Source organism: Lissotriton vulgaris, chromosome 9 (assembly GCF_964263255.1).
Source record: "Lissotriton vulgaris chromosome 9, aLisVul1.2, whole genome shotgun sequence".
Classification (NCBI taxonomy): domain Eukaryota; kingdom Metazoa; phylum Chordata; class Amphibia; order Caudata; family Salamandridae; genus Lissotriton; species Lissotriton vulgaris.
In genome coordinates this window covers 774,929,436-774,949,288 of record NC_141697.1, presented here as the reverse complement: position 1 = coordinate 774,949,288, position 19,853 = coordinate 774,929,436, and the positions used below count along the sequence as shown (strand labels likewise).

General features: G+C 45.3%; 1 protein-coding gene across 1 annotated transcript in view; it reads right to left on the bottom strand.

Moving 5' to 3' along the window:
• Positions 1-19,853, bottom strand: part of LOC147692232 (neurexin-2-like) — a 1,848,214-nt gene that overhangs the window by 419,273 nt on the left and 1,409,088 nt on the right. The window contains exon 16 of the mRNA XM_086939513.1: positions 7,061-7,234. Within this exon, the coding sequence (XP_086795639.1) occupies positions 7,061-7,234 (174 nt within the window). The remainder of the gene's footprint in view (positions 1-7,060; positions 7,235-19,853) is intronic.

Sequence of the window (19,853 nt, the reverse complement as noted above, 5' to 3'; positions counted from 1 at the left end):
TTTTTACAGGTTAGCACAGTCTGGACAAAGGTTTTACCTTATTAGTATTAGTTTAACACCCAAATGCAGCCATATGCAACCGAAAGGTAAACAGACATAGTTTGCAAAATGCACTCCACTGCATAGCAACATGTGTTGCTGCATTTTTATTAACTTTTGATCCATTTGACCTAGAAAGAGTTTTTTTGTCCCAATCTGCAAATTATATGCAGCATATGATGAATTACCTAGCAAATGCGGCAAATTCATTACTAGGCAAAAAAAGCTTCGGCTGTACAATCACATAATTCCAGTGACCCTGGCTACAGCCAGCATTCTTATACTACAGCTCATACATATCTCTCCTTCACTGTGCTCTACATCGAGTGCTCTTGTACCTCTCCTACAACCAGCACTAATACACTACTCCCTCGTACTCAGCTCTCTTAGGCCATCCTCCATAGTCGGTCTTACTGCATTTCTACGACCAGTGCTCTTACAACACCTCAGTACTTGTATCATGCCTTAGAGGAATACAAATGAATGCAGCACTGTTTAATTTCACATGCCTCCATTTATGCTCTGGTGTTCAAGACAGGTAAGTACTGGCACAAATTAAGCACTGAGTGTGGGTATGGTACACAGTGCCAAAGGCTTCTCAGGGTTCGAGCACAGGCAGCAGAACGCCCGATCCATTATTCATAATCTTCACTGCTTTGTCCCAGAATCCACTTAACTGGCTCCATCCCAACTGTGAGAGAGAGAGAAAGACCTTCGATGTGTGCTTAAGAGATGCAATTGAATTAGTGATGATATACCCGCAGAAAGATGGGCAAACCTATTCGAGAGATGCAATGATCGCCATTCAGCCACCTCTTCTAAAACACTGACAATTGCTTTCTATTGTGTTATCAATGTTGAGCGGCCAGAGACTGCAAAAAGACCCATCAGTCTATAATCAAGCTGTTGAGTAACCTGCGGGCCCGTACATGCTGGAGATATTAGGGTTTCCTTCAACCTCAGTAAAGCTGTCTCAGCTTCTTTCCTTGGTCTGAAATGTACCGGCTAACCCAACAAAATGAAAAAGTTACTTACCTGCAGTAACAATCTTTCTGGTGGATACTTGGTCTACCCGCAGATTGTTCACCTGTAAAAAAATCCCAGGCCTCAGACTAAATCCAGAAACTTCAAAGCTCTAAAGTCACGGGGTGGGGGGGTTCTTGCTTCATATTGAGGTTGGAAGAGCATCAGATGACGTCATCGAAGCCATATAGCACCCACGCCAGTGCAACAATGTGAGTTTCAATCTATTTTTTTCAGTCTTTGAGGTGAGAGGACAGATTGACATAATTAGCGTAAGCGTGCCAATATATATGTATATTGTGATCTTATCAACTTTCCCTATAACGATCCATCAAACAGGGAGACGGGTGGGTCAGTGAGGAATCTGCAGGTAGATATAAACCAGAGAGACCATGGCTGCAGGTAAGCTTTTATTTTCTTCTCATGGATACTTCCACCTGCAGATTCCTCACCTTTGGAGAAGATTCCATAGTCATGCCAACTTGGGAGGAGGGTTAAGGGATGGTTATACCAGGAAATATCAAAATGACCATCTCTATGCCCCTCGGAATCCAGGCAATGATGCTTGGCAAATGTGTGTGGATGGCAAGGTGACTTTCTTGCATACTTCTGCAATTTAAACTCTCCTTGCAAGGGCAGAAGTGGTGACCTTGGCCCTAGTAAAGTGGGCTTTGATTCCTTCGGAAGGTTTCTTCTTAGCCAGCGCTTAGCAGGTCTTAATGCAGAGGATGATTCACCTTGAAAGAGTCCTCTTCTGCACAGCCTTGTTTTGCATGGCATAGTACCTTACAAAGGGTAGGTCATTCAGTTGTGTGTCCTCGGCGAGGTCCAGGTAGTAGTTGACTGCCCACCTATGATTGCAACTATGCAACCCCTTCTTTGTAGAATGAGGCAGGGAATATAAGGTCAAAAGGGTGATAACTGACTCAGATGGAATGGAGTCACCACCTTAGGCAGGGAAGCAGCAAACCAGCACTGGTTCTCAATACCAACTTGTCAGGGTCAAAGGATTTAAAAGATGAACAGGAAGTAAGAGACTGCAACTCACTCACCAAGCAGGCTGAATTCATTAGTGCTTGAAAAACTGTCTTAAAGGTCAACATCCTTAAGGGACAACTGTGCAGGTGCTCAAATGGAGTCCCCGTCAGAAAAGTTAACACTAAATGAAGGTCCCACTGAGGAACAACAAATGGGTTGGGGTATACAGTTCTGTTTATCCCTTCAGAAAATTCATCATATTGTTGGATTTGAAGAGGGATGGCTGGTCAGACAGACAAAGGAACACCGACAATACTGCTAAAAAACACTTGACTGTACCAATCACCCAACCCCTCTGTACAAGAGAAAGTGCTAATTGGTGAACCTGAGATAACTTGGCTGGCAAAATGTTTATGTTGTGTCTATGCACTAAAGTTTCTCAACTGGCAGAGTAAGCTGATTTTGTAGAGGGGTAACACTCTAAAAGAATGACATCAACCACCTCCTGTGGTTGCTGAAAAGAACTCAGATGGATCCTCTCAGTCTTCAGACATATTGGTGGAGTCCTTGGAGTGTGAGGTACAGTACTATCCCCTCCAACTGGGAGAGAAGGTCGGGTCTGAATGGCAGCTTGAGCTGGGGACACATGGAGAAGTTTGGAAGGTGTGTATACCACACCCTCCTTGGCCGTTCCGGGGTGATGAGAATGACTTGGGTCAGGCCTTGCTGCATCTTCCTCAGAGCCCGAGTAATCAAGGGTATGGGGGAAAATGTGCAGTGCACTGAAAAATTCCATTTGAACTAAACGCATTCCCTAATGCTTCCCTCAATGGATACGGGAGGGCACAGAACTGCTGGCATTGAGCATTGGCCTGTGACGGGAACAGGTCCTGCTGGGGACAGCCAACATGTGTTAGGATGTCCTGGACTTCCTCCAGCAGAAGTTGCCACTCATGATCGACGAGATAGCACCAGCTCAGGCTGTCGGTTCTGACATTCAGAGACTTTGCTAGGTGATTGGCAGTTAACAAGATTACTTGTCGGTGTGCCCAAGGCCACTGCCTCAACACCTCCATACAAAGAAGGTGAGAGCCTACTCCCCCTTTGTTTGTTGACACACCACATTGCTGTCATGTTGCCTATCAAGATCTGGATGGACCGACCTTGAATGGAGGGGAGGAAGGCCTTGAGTGCCTGCCAAATCGCTCACAGTTCCAACAGATTGATGTAAACAACCTGCTCTTTCAGAGGCTAGAAGCCTCTAATCTCCAGATCCTCCAGGTGAGCTACGGTGAAGGCATCTTTTACTACCGTAGTCACAGTCAAGGCCATCCCATAGCTGAGGGTCGTCTCGTTCCCCACACCAAGCCACTTCCATTGCAGTGCTGGGGAGATCACCAAGGAGTCCGACAGGTCTCCTCTGTACTATAGCCACTGCCTGCAGAGGGAACAATGCAGAGCCCTCATATGCCAATGTGCATTCATGACTAGGAGAAAGCAGGGATATAGCAGACCTAGGAATCTTAGGACCTTCAGAATGAGAACTCTTACGCCTTGTTGAAAGGATAAGACCATTTCCTGGATTTTGGCTATAATCTGAGGTGAAGGAAAGGCATAGAGAAGAGTGGTGTCCAGTACTGACCCTATAAACTGGATTTGTTGTGGGGACCTCGGGTAAGATTTGGGGTAGAGGATCAAAATGCCTAGGTTGAGCAGCAGGGATACTGTGGACTGTAGATGGCATGATCCAACTTGCGGCGACCAGACTTTAATCAGTTTGTTGTACGTTATGGGAAACTGAGGATGCCTAACTTCCTGAGGTGAGCCACATCCACTGCCTTCACCTTGGTGGAGCCTCAGAGGGGCAATGTAATGGTAATGGTAATGCGTAGAACCCACCACAAAGCATAAAAATACTTCCAATTTCCAGCACCCACCACCAACAACACTTGGGCTAGGGTCAGCATCTTGAGCTTCTCCTTTTTGAGGAAGAAGTTCACCTCCAGGTCATTCAGGACCAGATGCACACTGCAATCCTTCTTGGGCACAAAAAACCCAGAAGTAGTATCCTTGTTCTTTTTCCTGCTCCAGCACTAGCCCCGATGCTCCTTTCAGCAGGAGTGCTGCCCCTCATGCTTCCGGATGGGAAGTTGTACTGGGGTAGGTAAGGAAGTCGGTGGTGGGATGTGAGTGGAGTCTGAAGGACAGGAAGGGTCTAATCTCTTGCCACTACCTGAAGGACCCACTGGATTGAAGTAATTTCCTTCCAGGCCAGAAGAAAGGCAGGTTGTTCTCCCTCGGGCACCAAATGTAGTTGGGGTAGAGATATAAGACTGCTTTCAAGGGAGTAGGGGTGGAAGAGGAGGAGGCTTTCTGGAGAGATCTGTGGCTCTTACCTCTGCCTCTACCCTTGTATTGGTGGACCCGCAGATTTTGAGGCTGTTTGTATCTCTGGCTGACAAGCTTATAACTGCCAAAAGGAGAAACCCCAGGCAAAACCCTGAATGGGACAAAACTGCATGTAGTCTTTCTGGGCTTGAGGCTGGTGAAGACCCATAGAATGTGCAGTTGCATTGCTGGTGTTACATCTTTCCAGTGCAGCATCCGCTTTTTCTCCAATTGGACGAGCTTTGTCAAAAGGCAGGTCCATCAAATTTGATTGCACTGCGTTTGTACAGCCCAATGTCCTGAACCAGGCCAGGCAACTGAAAGAGATGAAGAAACTGTTGCTCTTGCCACAGAATCTGCCATATCTAGGCCAGACATGATGATATGCCAAGAAACATTCTTCTTCTCATTCAGGACTTCTGTAACGTGAGGCACTGTCAGTTGAGCCACATCCCACAGGGCATGAACGAAACAGGCTAAAAAGGCAATTTGCCATCCACAACTTCAGAGCCATGCTGCTAGCTAAGATCGTTTTCCCCCATCCTTCTGACCTCTTGGTTCTCCAATTGAAGGGTTTCAGGGAACGGTTCCATGTATCAGTCTGGATTAGCAGGATGGCTCCAGGAATAGGGCGATAGAATCTGACCACTAGCCATGTCAAGTGCAGAAGATGGCTTCCCCAGGCTGCTAGGATAGATTCCATCAAGGCCTTATTGAGGGGCAGTAATGGCTCAGATGAGAGATTCAATTGTAGCAGAACATCTCTGAGGACATTTGTCTTTACTTCTATCAAAGGTAGTTGTAGGTCCAGAACATAGCTGCTTTGTTTATGACAGAATGTAAGGGTAGAACCTCTGAAGTAGGAGGGTAGCAGGAAATTCAATGGCCAACTCTGGCGAAGTATCCGGATTTCTGGAAGAGGAAAGGCTGGGGAAAATCATAAGGATTTCCAACCTCATCATTTTCCTGGAGGCACAGGTTTAAGGGGTCAGAGTCTCAACTAAAGATATTGTGTATATTTCGCCTGTTATCTTCTTATCCAACAAGCCTGTGTGCCTCGCTCCTACACCTCTTTTTAGTAGGAGGCTCCAAGGGTGGAGGAAGTGGCACTAATAGAACCTTGTGCTCATCCAGCAGAGGTGGAGGTGGCAGCGTTGGTTGTGATGCCGAATGCTTAACCGTGTATTTGTGCTTTGGTGCAGTCACAGGTGCTACAGGTCCTGCGCCATGTGGCGCCATTAGCAGAAACATGGGGAGGCCAAAAGGTGTTCCTGGCCAAGTAGTTGTGCCTGATGAGTGAGATGCCCTGGCGCAATAATGGCAAACATTGCATTAAGGAATGCAGCTGGTTACATACCTGGTGCTGTGAACTCCAAGAACTATAGTGTCAGTGCAAGGAAATCCGACAAATGCGCTGCTGGCACTGATGAATCTGGTAAGGAGTAGGATGGCTTCATGTCTGGTTGAGGGCACTGGCATGGAGCCATGCAGAGCAGCATCAAAAAGCTCCACCGCAACAAATTCTGACTCCAAATGGGAGGTTTCTGTGGGAGATTGGGTTCACTTGGAAAATCTACCTCTTCCAGAGCATTTTTTAGGCTTACTGTGCGTCTTCTTTTTTGTTCCTCAGGCTCCGCCTGTCCTCATGTTCCATAAACAACTTGCCCTCCCTCTCCTTGATGGCATTTGGATGCATACTCCAACACAAGTCGCAAGAACGGGAACGGTGTTGTGATCCCAAGGACTGTAAGCTTATGAAGTGTGGATCCATGATGGACATCTGTCCCTCGCAATCCCTACAAGGCTTAACCCCTTGGATGCTGCCGCGATTCTGCGCCTGTGCGGCACATCCCGATCGCAGGTGCGGTCATGACGGCCGGGAGCCGTCATCAGCACACAAGCACTGTGTGCCATGACGGCTCCCGGCCGTCATCAGCATGCAAGGGGTTAAAGCCTAAATGTTTTGGAGGCGACATACCACTGCATAGAGTATGATATTTCTGTGAGAAAAACTCACAAATATCAGGAGGGCGGGAGCTCCGAATCTGCATCGAAGGCAAAGGAAAAAGGGAACTGATGTTGATGTGCCAGGGTGCGCACTATATGTCTTCAGTGACATCATCTAACACCACTTCAGGCATCGATAAAAAGCAGCACTCCTACCAATAAAGCAAGACAGTTGAAGTTTCTGGATCCATTCTGACTACTGGGATTATTCAGCAGGTGAGGAATCTGTAGGTAGAGGTAGCCATCAAAATCGTTTTCCATAAATTCCTGTTACTACAAAGTTAGCAAATTCTCTGACAGCTTGGGTAGGAATAGTAAGATTGATGAGCTTTGCAGTAATGTAAGGGGCAGGAAAGTACTATACAAATGTTACAGTGCATTATACATCCTCCTTACCAGTATACAAACATACACATACACACTCAACGCTATACCTACATCGAACAACACTATATTCCAGCTAATGGTATTTGTTTCTGGATTTGTCCCTATGATGCTTCTTGTCGTGGGGCATGGGGCAGACCATCTTCTCCTCTGGAGATATTGTTGTTGGTTACCAAAATATCAACTCAAATTGTAATTACCCAAACACAGCAAGCACAGACAGAATGATCCAATCCCTTACCGTCACATCCCCTCTCAACCTGGCCCACTCTGTGCAGGGCGTCTGCCATCAGATCTGGTAGGCGGCCATTGAGGTCCACTGAGGCCAAACACCCTTGGAAGCCATCCCGCGAGGCCACCAACTTGGGCAGTGTATTAAACATATTCTTGCTCAGGCCTCCGATGTACAGTTCCCCTGAAATGAGAGTCAGAAACAGATTTATTAGAAGGGGTTCTAGGGAAGCAGGAAGTACAGAGACCAAATTAAAGTAAAATATCTTGTATTATCAGATGGCTCTAAGTACCTAGGACACTATGTTTCCAGTATTGAGCTTTTATTTCACAAACCAATGTCCAATAGATTCACTTGGAGTGGATCAACACTCCAATCCCCAAAATGGATAAACTTGTTGAAACCAGGTACATTCCTCGAGCATGGAGCCCCTATACCTGATCTGGAACGCTAACCTCTTGTGGTACAGAAGGTTGAGCACTATGTGAGGGGAATCCTTTTGTCTCACCCATGATTATAAGTACATCCCTTGCCACCCCAGACCCCACCACCAACAGATCAATAATATGTGTTGGGTTGGGAAAATCATTATGGCACATACCATAACTGTCACTATCCCTTTATATTAATATAACCTATCAAATTCTAACCTACTTTATGAGCATGAAAGGAATGTACCAAAATACAACCACTCCCAGGTGCCATGAGAACTTTGTTGAAACCTAATACGTTTAATTATATCAGGTATCTCCACCAGTGTTGAAGGTGAACTATCCACACATTATTAAAATTATTCCATAAAATGTACAACTCTTACCAAATTATCAAGCGATTGAATGAATTCCACAATGTGGGACTTTGTTTAGAATTCATGAATTTAAAAAAAACAAGAACTATGTTCAAAAGATTCACATAACAGGACCAATAAGAGGAGCATCTCATGATAAGAGCTACCTAAAAAACGCTTTTCCTATGGAAACTGTGTCCTAACTATAACTACCTACTTTAGCACCAACATTTAGCATGGATGGCATTAAGGGGTTGCCAGGGGATCGCAGCAGAGCACCCCCAGCTTCTCCCTTTGCAATCCCTGGTTCTGTTACTGTGACTCCTGTCCTTAGAAATGGCAAATCAGTGAAAGGAAGGCAGGGGTAGCAAATCCTTATTGATGTCAGCTGGGCTCCACTTTCCTTGTTTTCTGCCAAATCTTTCATTACAAAAAAGGTGAAAAATATTATTTACTATTAGTGTAATACAAAATGGAGTACAATTAGTTGGAATGGGACCCTCCATGGCAGCTGAGTTAAGTGAAAATAATGCTTTCAAATATATGATGTGCTTGTGTTTGCCTGCAAGAGTGTGTTTATCTGAGAGAGTGTGTACATGTGTGAATGTATGTGTAAGCACATGTGTGAAGTCAAATTGAGTGAAAGTCAATAACAGCGAGCGATAATGTGCGTGATTGAGTCAGAGTGAGTGAGACTGAACAAAAGTTCGAATGGCTGGGAGTGAGAATGAATGAGGGAGTGTTACAGACTGTGAGAACCAATGTGAGTGAGAATGAGTGAGTAGGACAGTGACTGAGAAAAAGCGGCAGTGAGAGTTAAGAGTGACTGGGCGTGAGTGTAAGTGAGAATGTATGCCTGAGTCAGATAGTGAATTTGAGTGAGTGAGTGAGTGTGAATGAGTGAGGATGTAGGAATCAGAGTGAGTGACAGTGAGTGTGAGATTTAGGGTGTGAAATATAAAGTGAGTGCACGAGTGAGTGACATTGAATGAGTAAGTCCAAGTTAGTGAAAATAAATGAATGAGCGTGAATGAGTCTAACTGAGTGAGAATTAGTAATAATCCATATTTGTAAAGTGCAAACATATCACCCCTTAAGGTTTCAAGGTGCTGGGGGCCATCAGGGATAATAAGTTAGCTATTGCCCAGAGTCACATGATGCTGAGCTGAGCTTCCATTGGCAATCGAACCGTGAGCCCTGTGCTCCGTAGTCAGCCGCTCTGGCCGCTGTGCCACACCTCTCCCTCCTATGGAATGGAGGTAGTCCTTGGCATAGTGGTAAAAACTGGTACTGGCATACTCTATGTAATTCTTGTCATAAAGGGTACCAATGGGGAAACACCGGAGTGGGCATAGTTGAAAAAGTTCTTGGAATGGGCCACCTGTGGCAAAATGTGCACTAGCACTTTGGAGATAACTATTGTAATGAGGGAAGACAACCATGGCATATAAGAAAGAGCAATCGTGACCAATTGCTAGCCCTAACATACTGAGGTAAGAGTATATGGATGGCATTAATGGCAACTTTCTAGTTATTTTATATTGTATGTAATATTTGGGTCGAGAAGCCACCAAGGACAAAATGCTAGTCATAGCACAATGATCATATTTGGCACATGGGGCACCGATAGCACTGTTTGAAAAAATCGGGTCAACTCCTGGTGGGAGTCTGGTTTTATCAGCTTTGCACACCATGAAAATATTTGAAATGTAAGGAGTGCTCCTTCAACGTCCGAGGCTTTTTAACAAATTGATGTGAAAGGTGCGCATCAAAATGCATCTTTTTGCCCCCATTTCTTTCAACATTTTCTCTGGAAAATGATTGCCTGAACCATAGTGGAAGAAGTTTTGCTCACTTGCATCACTCACTTGCCAAAATCCAGGGCTAGTGATACCCCCTAGAACTTTCAGAGATCATGTAAGCACCCTAATATATGTGATATCTAAAATCTCATCCATGCAGGGCGTTATTATAGAACTTACACAATGTCACTTATTGTGATATCATCATGATTAAGGATTATGGTCATGGGATATAACCTCCTGGGACAATTCATGGCCACTGGTCATATGATTTGGCTATCTGTGATGTCACTATGCAGATGACCTGACCTTACTTTATAATACCCATCATCAGATGCAAGAGAAGACCGACGATGAGCCCGCTACATCATCAGAACCTGGCCTCAACAGTCTTGAGGAAAAAAATCAAGACCTGGAAGGGAATACGGACAGCACAACTGCATGTCACTCTTGCAGGTGATGCAATGGAAATGGTTGAGGCCTTCACCTTTCTGGGGCAATGTCATAGACAAGCAGGACGGCACAGGCGCTGACCTCAGGGCAAGAATAAGCAAAGTAAGGCTTCCTTCATTCATCTAAAGGAGATCGGAAGCTCCGAGGACCTAACACTGAAAACACAGATCCGGCTTTTTAACACCTGCGTGAAAGAAACTTGAAGGACAACAATGGCTATCACCACCAACAAAGTCCAGACCTTCATCAACACCTATCTGAGGAAAAGGTTCCAACTCGGGTGGCCCAACACCATCAGCAACAATGACCTATGGCAGCAGAATTTCCAACTCTCTGCTCATGCAGAAAGCATGAAAGGATGCTGGGGCTGGATAGGCCACACCCCTGCAAGCCTGCATCAAACAAGCAAAAGCAAGCTTTGACCGGAACCCTCAAGGACAAAGTGGAAGGCCAAGAAACACCAGTGGCCGATGCCTTGAGGCAGACATCAAGGAGATGGATTACACCTGAAGTCACATTGAAAGAAAATCCCAATGTCAGAGACGGCTGGAGAGCCCTGGTTGATGACCTTTACATGAGGATGGGTAGTGGACACAAGTAACCCCTAGCATTTAGGTGAATTGATGTCCATGACATTTAGTCCTATTTCAATGTTAGCGGTTGTCCCGTTTTTTTTCTGCCAATCTTGTCATCCCACAGGGTTAGCATTGGCTACTGCTAATTGAGAGATACATGGCGCCACCTTGAGAAATGAGTTCTCCAATGAGAGACAAAAGAGGCCTGTGCTCACTTTGGTTGGATATACCCAGGCCTCAGCCTGACTTGTTCAAGGTGAGAAGGAGGTGAGGCGGGGGAGTAGGCCGCCTGAGGCGAGCCGTGAAGCAGAGGCAGAGCAAAGAGCTGCAAAGCGTTACTTCCTGTCAGCAGATTAGACAAGGCATCTAAAATTATGAAACTAATGCACAATACTATAATTATTGCATTATTCTACTTAGGCAATAATTGCGTGACTTGTCATGTCAAGGAAGGAATAAAAGGCGAGTCGATGGCAGGGAGGGAGGCTGGGGGAAGCTGCAGAAAGGAGGTGAGGTGACGGAGAGAAGGTTAGGGGAAGGGCCATGGAGCAGAGGACACAGAAAAAAAGGAGGAAAGAGAGAGAGAAAGCTAAAGAAGCATGGAAAAGTCAAAGATAGAGACGAGGCAGGGGGCTGAAGGCAGCAACAGTGCAACAGAGAATGAAAAGGACGTGAAGAACAGGTGGAAAAAGGAATTCAGAGAGTTATGGAAGAGAGAAAGTAGACCTGAGAAAGAAGACAGCCAGGGAATGATTAAGAAGTAAGTAGAGAGAAAAAGGACAGAGAAAGTGTAGAAACAGACACAGAAGAAGACTAAAAAGTGCATTGAAATAGATTAAAAATCAGATTCAGGTTAGTGAAGCCGGCTACCAGTAGGGGGATAGAGATGAAGTGAGAGAAGGAAAGCATGAAGGATAACATGTTTCTGATACAACAAAAACACCTGCAAAAAAGAATCGATCAGGCCCTATTCCAAGTAGGAAGCAAAAGAGTGGTTTATTTATTGCAGCCGGTAAATGCCAATACCCTGGGTGACGTAATTACCAGGAGCAGTGAATACCACATATTGCTATTGTTCAATTCCAATTGGAAATGAGGCATAACGCCCAGAATCAACATTTACCACTTCGAATTTCACGGGTCTTGCCTTTTTCCTGCTTTTTTCCCTCGAAAAAGTTTTGGATGGTTTCACCTGCCGAACTGCGTCGAGAGGAGAACGGTGGTGTGTTTGCACAGAGATGGGTTTTTAACCACTATCACATAATTAGGGTGTAAATGGAATAAAAAGTAAGCAGTAACAGTATATGAAAACTCCATGTGATGCAGTTGATCGACAGAACTCCTATTCACACTGCTCTTGCTTGTTGAACCCTGTGGAACTAATGTTGTGCACCCGAAAGGTGATTAACACCCCTGATTCACTGCTAATAGTCTTTGGATGCCCCATGTAGCCCAGTGAACCTGCACATAGTACGCTCTTTTCATGGCTGTTCCCAGAGGGTTTTGGACACAGAGTAAATTTCATGTCCATACCATGGACCTTGCCCAAAGGGCATTAGACACAGAACAACTCTTGGGCCCATGCCGTGTCCAAGGCACTGCTATATACAGTACCACTTCCTGGCACAGTGGCCACATGAAAAATAAGCATTGCAAAGCCAATAGGTTTCGCCAATGAGAGATCTATTGGCTTTGTCAATGTTTTTAGGTCGAGTCTGGGCAGTGCATGTGTTATCTGCGAGCCATTTTGTATTGAAGTGTGTACTTGAAGCCCTACCCACTCTGTCCATATTTGGGATTGGCTTGTGTCATTGTCCTTTGTAAATGCTGGCTTCTGATTTGTTATTAGACTTGTTATTCCCTCCTTAGTACTGCCTTGTCTTCATTTGTAACCTCCCATGAGGACTGGCCCTTTTACTTCGGTTGTTACACAGTACATCTTCTTTAGTCTGTAAGCACTATTTTATTTAATGAGCTTCTCTTACCACAGGAGGACAGGAGGGTCTTTTGTGCGCAGTTGTGACCACTGGCTTGTTTTTTTAACTCATAGCAAATGGAGAGCTCTTCCGGGGCCATGGGAGACAGAAGGAGGCAACTCCGGAATGCCTTAAAGTATTTGGAATGCAATTGGTCTCGCATTTGCGAGAGGTTATGCTATTGGCATTGTAAATGACAATGCCTTTTATTTATGTTTTAAAAAGCAAAATATAAATAAAAGGCTTTGTCATTTACAATGTCAATAGCTCAAACTCACTTAATTGTGAGACCTTTGAATTGCAGAAGTTTGTTAGACATGTTGCACAGCAGGAGAGTGGGCTGTTATGAAACATGGCTTAACATGAGAGAGGTGCGAGGGAGGAGGGAGAGAGCAGCAAAACAACGGACAGGAAAAGGAGGACAGGGACTGAAAGCAACACGAGGGAGGGAGAAGGAGACAGACTGCAACTACTTGCACTCTTCTATGGTGCATATCAACACGTAAAAAAGTATCTGCAAGAGTCTGCGACCATGGTAAGGGCACTGGCTGCAGACAGGAAGCTATATTAGATCCATGCTACACGGCCAAGACAACACTGAAGACCCAGGAAGGAAGGAGGCAGGAGCAGGATGCGCTTACCAGTCAGAAGAAAGGAAGGTAAAACGACGTGGAAACCAACAAACAATAATAAGTACTGGTGAGTAATGGGTGGGCTCCAAGCCCGTTTTAAGTTTTTTTTTATTAACAATAGATTTTGCCAACAGGGCATGTGCACTGTCTCAAGCTAAACCTAAAAAGTGCAGAGGCTCCATATTACTGGCAGCGACGTTTCAAAGATAAGCAATTTGCAGAGTGTCGGACTTGGTCCTTTTTGGCTAAAGTTCCCTAAACTTTTTGCTTTCCCCCTGGACCTTTTTTCTGACATGGTGTTGCCAACTTAGATGCTTTGGGCACTTCACCACTTCTGATCAGTGTCAAAGTGCAGGTGCTCCCAGTGTAAAGTGTAATGGTAATTGGTTGTCCATGATGGGTATGTTTGCCTTACTAGTAAAGTCCCTAGTAAAGTGCACTATGTGTGCCAGAGCTGGTAATGCAAATGTTACTAGTGGGCCTGCAGCACTAATTGTGCCACCCACACAAGTAGCCTTAAAAGAAAGAACTCAGGCCTGCCACTGCAGTGCCTGCACATAGTTTGTTAAACTACCATGTTGTCCTGGCAAGTGCACCCACTTGCCAGGCCTTACCCTTCCCTTTCTATGCACATCAGACACCCCTATGGTAGGTCCAAGTTACCCCCCTGGGCAGGGTGCAGTGTATGTGAAAGGAGGACATGTACTAAGGTGTGTACCATATGCTGACAGTGAAATACTCTCCATTTCGTTTTTCACTGTTGAAAGATCATCTTTTCCATATGATAGGATGGGGAGGCTGCGTTATATGTTTCCAGTCTGTCTTCCCAAAGGCATAAGATGGAGAGGGGAAGTTTAGTGTGCCTGAAATCACAATTCAATACCATCTTTTTGTGAAGGTGGTTTTTGCATTGTGTGTTTAGAAACCATTCTTTTAGAAGTGGCTGGGGTTTTGTGTTCTAACATTTCTGTGTATCTCTGCCTGGCTGTGGATTGACTGTCTGGATCTAAAAGTGATAGAATCTGGGGAATGTCTTGATCCAGGGGAGGAGGTGAGACAGCAGCAGGCTGACCTGCATCTGGAGTGTAGGGGGGAGGAGTATCCCCTAGAGGTAAAGAGATCTTGTCTACCGCCATAAAACAATGGCTTTGTCTCCTGCCAAGTGATTAAGGATCCAGACCCCCACTAGCAAAGGAAGAAGGTGTCACTGGCAGGGAGACACCCAGAACTGGTTTGAAAAGGGCTCAGTGCCCCCATTAACACAAAGACTTCAAAGGCTTTGAGGGGTATAACTATGAGAGCTGAAACCCTTCAACGGTGGATTGCTCAAGACTGAAAAGGATTGTAACTACTTTGTGGTTAAGAGGAACCTCTGCCAAGGAAGAACCAGCTGAAGAGACTGAAGGAAAGGACTGACCCTTGCTGTGTGTTCTTGGGCTGGCCTGCAGTTTGCTGATTTAACCAAGGAGAGGTTAAGCGACTTTGCTATGTGCTGTGTCCCCCCTTCTTTAAAGGACTTTGCTGTGTGCTGAAGAAACTTGTCCCAGAGGGCCAGAGGAGAGCTGGCTCCCTGTTGTGGAAACTCAGGAACACAAAAGTTTCTAGGTGTGTCTCAGGGACGCTGTGTGTTTGTGCTTTTTGCAGCCTGAGACCCTCGTAAGAATTGCCCTGTGATCGTGGGCACCTGGAGTCCAAGCGAGTCTCAGCGACGCTGTTTGCGTGTGCTTTTTGCAGCCTGAGACCTTTGTGAGGATTGTCCTGTGATCGTGTACACCCGGAGTCCAAGTGAGTCTCAGCGACGGTGTGTGCGTGTGCTTTGTGCAGCCTGAGACCTTCGTGAGGATTGCCCTGTGATCGTGTGCACCCGGAACTCAAGTGAGTCTCAGCAACAATGTGTGCATGTGCTTCTTGCAGCCTGAGACCTTCCTGAGGATTGCCCGGTGATCGTGCACACCCGAAACTCAAGTGAGTCTCAGCGAAGCTGTGTGCGTCTGCTTCTTGCAGCCTGAGAGCTTTGTGAGGATTTACCTGTGATCGTGCACACCCGAAGCTCAAGTGAGTCTCAGCGACGCTGTGTGCATGTGCGCTGCTGCAGACTGAGATCTTCTTTATTGCCACCGGCCCAGACCGGCATCCCTAGAGGAGCTGTGCCGCCGGCTCGAGCCCACCGTTGCCAGAGCGGGACCTCGAACCGACCCCATCGGGGGAGGGCCCGAGTTACACTGCCCAGAACCCACAAAGTCTCATTGGAGGCCCAAGTCGCGAGAAGAGGAGAGGAGAGCGAGGTCGCACCCCCAGGTAACGTGTGCCGCCACCTAGGGCGGGGTGCGGGCTTGGAGAGAGACACTCTCGGCCTCTCCCATTCTTGCAGCGCGAGCCTCTGCTTCAGCTCGTATCGTGGCCTATACTTGCCGAGGAGTAGCAGTTCCGGGGCCGGAGTGTGGAGCTGCACGTTGGTTTACACCATACCCGTGTTGGGGCATATGTTGGCGCAAACTGTCGGTACGAGTGGCAGTGAGACCGTCTAAAGCACCGTGATGGGTGCCGGAGTGTATTATACATTGCATTATTTCAGCATTACAAACTACCTGATTGTTGCATTACGCATTGCATTATTTCTGCATTACGAACTGCCTGACTGTTGCATTGCGCATTGCACTATTTTTGCATAACGAACTACCTGATTGTTGCATTACCCATTGCATTAGTTTACATAACGAACGGCCTGATTGTTGCATTATGCATTGCATTATTTTGGCATTACGAACTGCTTGATTGTTTCATAACGAACTGCATTATTTTTACATTGCAAAGTGCCTGATTCTTGCATTACGAACTGCATAGCATTGCATTAGGACTGCATTGGATCATCTAGAATTGCTCATTAATACCGCCAGAACCTACAAGGGCTGGCTGGCCTAATAGCTGGCCAGGAGGAATATTACAAATACGCATATGTTGGATTTATATTGTGTGGTCTCATCGTGTATCTTTTTATATAATCATATACTGGTTTTTCTATGAAACTCGTGTGGAGTCCATTTGTGGTGTCATCATTGGGTTACTGAGAGCGTGGTTGCAAATACTTTACACACTTGCCTTGAAGATAAGCCTGGCTGCTTGTGCCAAGCTACAGAGGGGGTGAGCAGGGGCTATCTGAGAAGGTGTCCTTCCTTTCCCTGATGTGGAAGCAAGGGTCCCTATTTGGCCTAAGGTACCTACCTCAGCCAACTAGAGACCCCCAGGTCTAACACAGAGGAACCTTGGTATTCATTACAAACCTCTTTACTTAAGGTATCTAACTTCTCTCTTCGTAGCCATGCTCAGAATTGGACAGATTTTCCCATTTGCTACTGGAACAGGCTTCCTGAAACCTCCCTTCGATTTTTATACATACCTCAGCACCTTTACAACTCACCTATGCTCCTTCATGCTGTCTACGGCCCGACTCCAGATACAAAAACCTGGAACCTGATGGATGCACCATTTGATATTTACCGCTCCAACCACAGCGATGAACATACCCACCGCCTCTCTCGTGGTATGAGTTCCATTGTTTTCAACTTGATTTAATTAACAATTAGCACCATTTACAGTAATTAAAATAGGGGTTGATGAGATGGGAGAAGAAAGTAATTGGCCTTCACCATTCTTTCAATCTTAATGTAAATAGGAATAAGTTATAAATGAGCAGCTAAAGTTGTGGCACGGGAAACAGCAGCAAGCACATAGCCTGCCACAAAAAATCTCGAGAGCATTGTTTGCCCTAAGTAGGAAGTGACGCTGGAAGATGTGCCGTGTAGCCCAAGTGGCTGTCTTACTGTTCTCGCAGACATAAGATGTGTTAGAGAAGATTTGCGACATTCTAAGTCTGAACAGCAAAATCATATGACTATTATGTGTGTATTAGGAAATATCTACCAAAGTCGGAAGGAGTCAAAATGGAATCATTGTGTCCTGTATGGCAGTTTTAGACGAGACTGCGTTCACATTTTGTTTGAAAAGTATGGGAAATCATACTTTAGGCAAATGGGATTAAATATGCCAATGAATGGACTGTTTAAATGAACTCTGAGGCGTTGCACTCTTGTCTTTAGCTTCTGTTTGTTAATTCATGATATGGTTCTAGGGCAGATGCTGGAAGAGAGATGCCTGATGTACTGATTCTGAACAATTTTGCCTGAGGTTTCAGATAAAAAGCCTCTAAACATATAGAACCGTCCACCTCGACTTTCATCAGGTCAGGCCCAGGAGCATCACTTGGGAGCGTCAGCTTTTCGTAAAGTGGAATCCAAGACCTTCTTTCTCTTATTCCGCTCTGAAACCTGACCGCAGCAGATGACGTTTTCTTCAGTGTTTTGGGTGCTGGGTTGCAGCTACTCACTCTATGTTTACTGATTTCAGTCTCTCCTTGCTTTGAGATGTCGGGCATCAGGGGATCTCGATTTGCAACTTTACCTATAGCTTTAGCTTCGCCCGCATCATTCACTCATTGTCTTTTCACTTGGGGACTCCTAGTTGCTTGTGTCAAAACTATGTTGTGTTTGGTTGTATGATTCTTTTTTTCTCTGTGATGCAGTCTGTGTGTGTTTAAGGTGTTCGTACCAGGATTTGGGGTCTAGATGTACAAAAGTATTTGCAGTTGCAAAGCCTGTAAATCACAAAATCATGTGTTTTCTGATCACACAATAGTGTATCACAATGCACAAGTTGTATATTGCGACCCATCCTGAATTCTAAACCAAACTGTGCATGTAATGGGTGAGCTCCTGTCCTTTGCCAGTGGTGTTCAATGCATTGATAGTTGATGACCAAATTAGCAGGCGTAAAACCTTTGTTCTGTTACCGAGACCCAGCAGGAGGTGGTAACCCATTTGCAACATGAAAGCCGTGACTGGATGTGAATGGTGGTGAAACGGTGGATGCAGACAGTGGTCCAGGGTCCCACGACATGCTCCCTGGTGCCCGTTTATTGAAAGTCAATATTTATTTTTGAAAGCAGCCCGTGTCCCTTTAAGGGACAGTAGGTACTTGAAAAAAAAATACAAATGCAGCCGGAAGTCTGCTGTCCCCAACAAAGCCTCCATTCCAGTATTTGGAGCGATTGACATGGAGTCACAAAGTGGCTTGTGTTGCAAACAAATTAATGAGACAGGAGTTTTTTGACTCCCTGCGAATGGGAATTTTGCCGAATGGGAAACTGCCATTGATTATTTATTCAGTTGCAGTGCGAATGTAGGTGAGGTTGCATATCGGTTGGTGTGCAGAAAACATTGACAGGTTTGCAACCTCTCTTCAGTACAGCCTACTCTCAGTCACCTAACTTTGAAAGTCCATCACACAGTGCTATCAAGTCTCCTTGCTTCTTTCTGTACATACATTGGCAGCCATACTCTTTAAATCTCATCACCAGTGTTGCGATACTACGCACAAGGTGAAGCAGGAATGGCTCTTAGATGTCATGCAAAGGGGCAAGTTTTCTCAACGAGACATAACAAAACTCCAAATCTTAAACATATGGTTTGAATGAGTGGGTGTCGCTTGAAAAGGAAAGTGGTCATGACAAGTCGGAGAAGCTCATTGCATTGAATGACTCAGTAATGCATATCCAACGAAGATGTGACACTACACTTCTCTTTTTACGTTGGTCAGCTTTTTGGATGAATGATTGAATGGAGATTGCCAAATTATAGTGTTGTGTGTCTTAGTTAGGCCCATGTAAAAATGCTACCATCTTTTATTATGAACATGTCTCTTGCATTGACTTTCCTCTCATACAATAACCTTTTACACACATTTGCGTGCGCGACACTGTTGGATTAGTTTCTCTGAAACTGCTTCACTTACAGATTCTGCTTTGCTTAACATTATCACGACTCCTTCAACACCAATTACAAGGCCTTGACACACATAGGGCAAATATTGTTCTATTTTTCATCCACGAGGCGACACAGCGATCTATAGACTGTAGCAGTGCTGGCTTGCTGCACAGGACTCGCAAAGATGCTTTTCATTATAAATAAACAAGCATTTCCGGGTTTAGTTAGAGAAGCGCTTGGCTGTAATTGGTGAGGTCTCTACACGCTAAACCTTCATCCAAGCTGCTTGCTAATATCTCTGCAAGGGTGGCCAGCTTGTGACCAAGACAGGGACTTACATTCTTTCTCTTCAGGTAACCAGGGTTGGATCATCCAGTATGGGGATTCTTGGCAGAACACATACACATATGCCCTAGGCACTGAGGTTAGGGACTGGATAGTAGGAGAATGCTAGATTTCTAGATTGTTTTATATGCCTGCATATATACACTGTATTAGCATGGTGGTGGAACTTTTTATCCTGTTCACTGTCTTGGTACTTCTAATAACTTTCATATGCTTTGGCTATTGATCATTGCAGCAGATATATTCTATACAAGAATCACGTTGGTTCAATAAACATTGAAAAAGCCCCTCTGTGTATTCCTTGTATATTTCTCTGAGAATAAGAGAGCAAGAGTGACTGAGCAAAAGGGTTCTAGTTCATTACCACGATTCCTGCGGGAAACAAGGTTGTAATGTTCAGTGGTTGCCAGAAC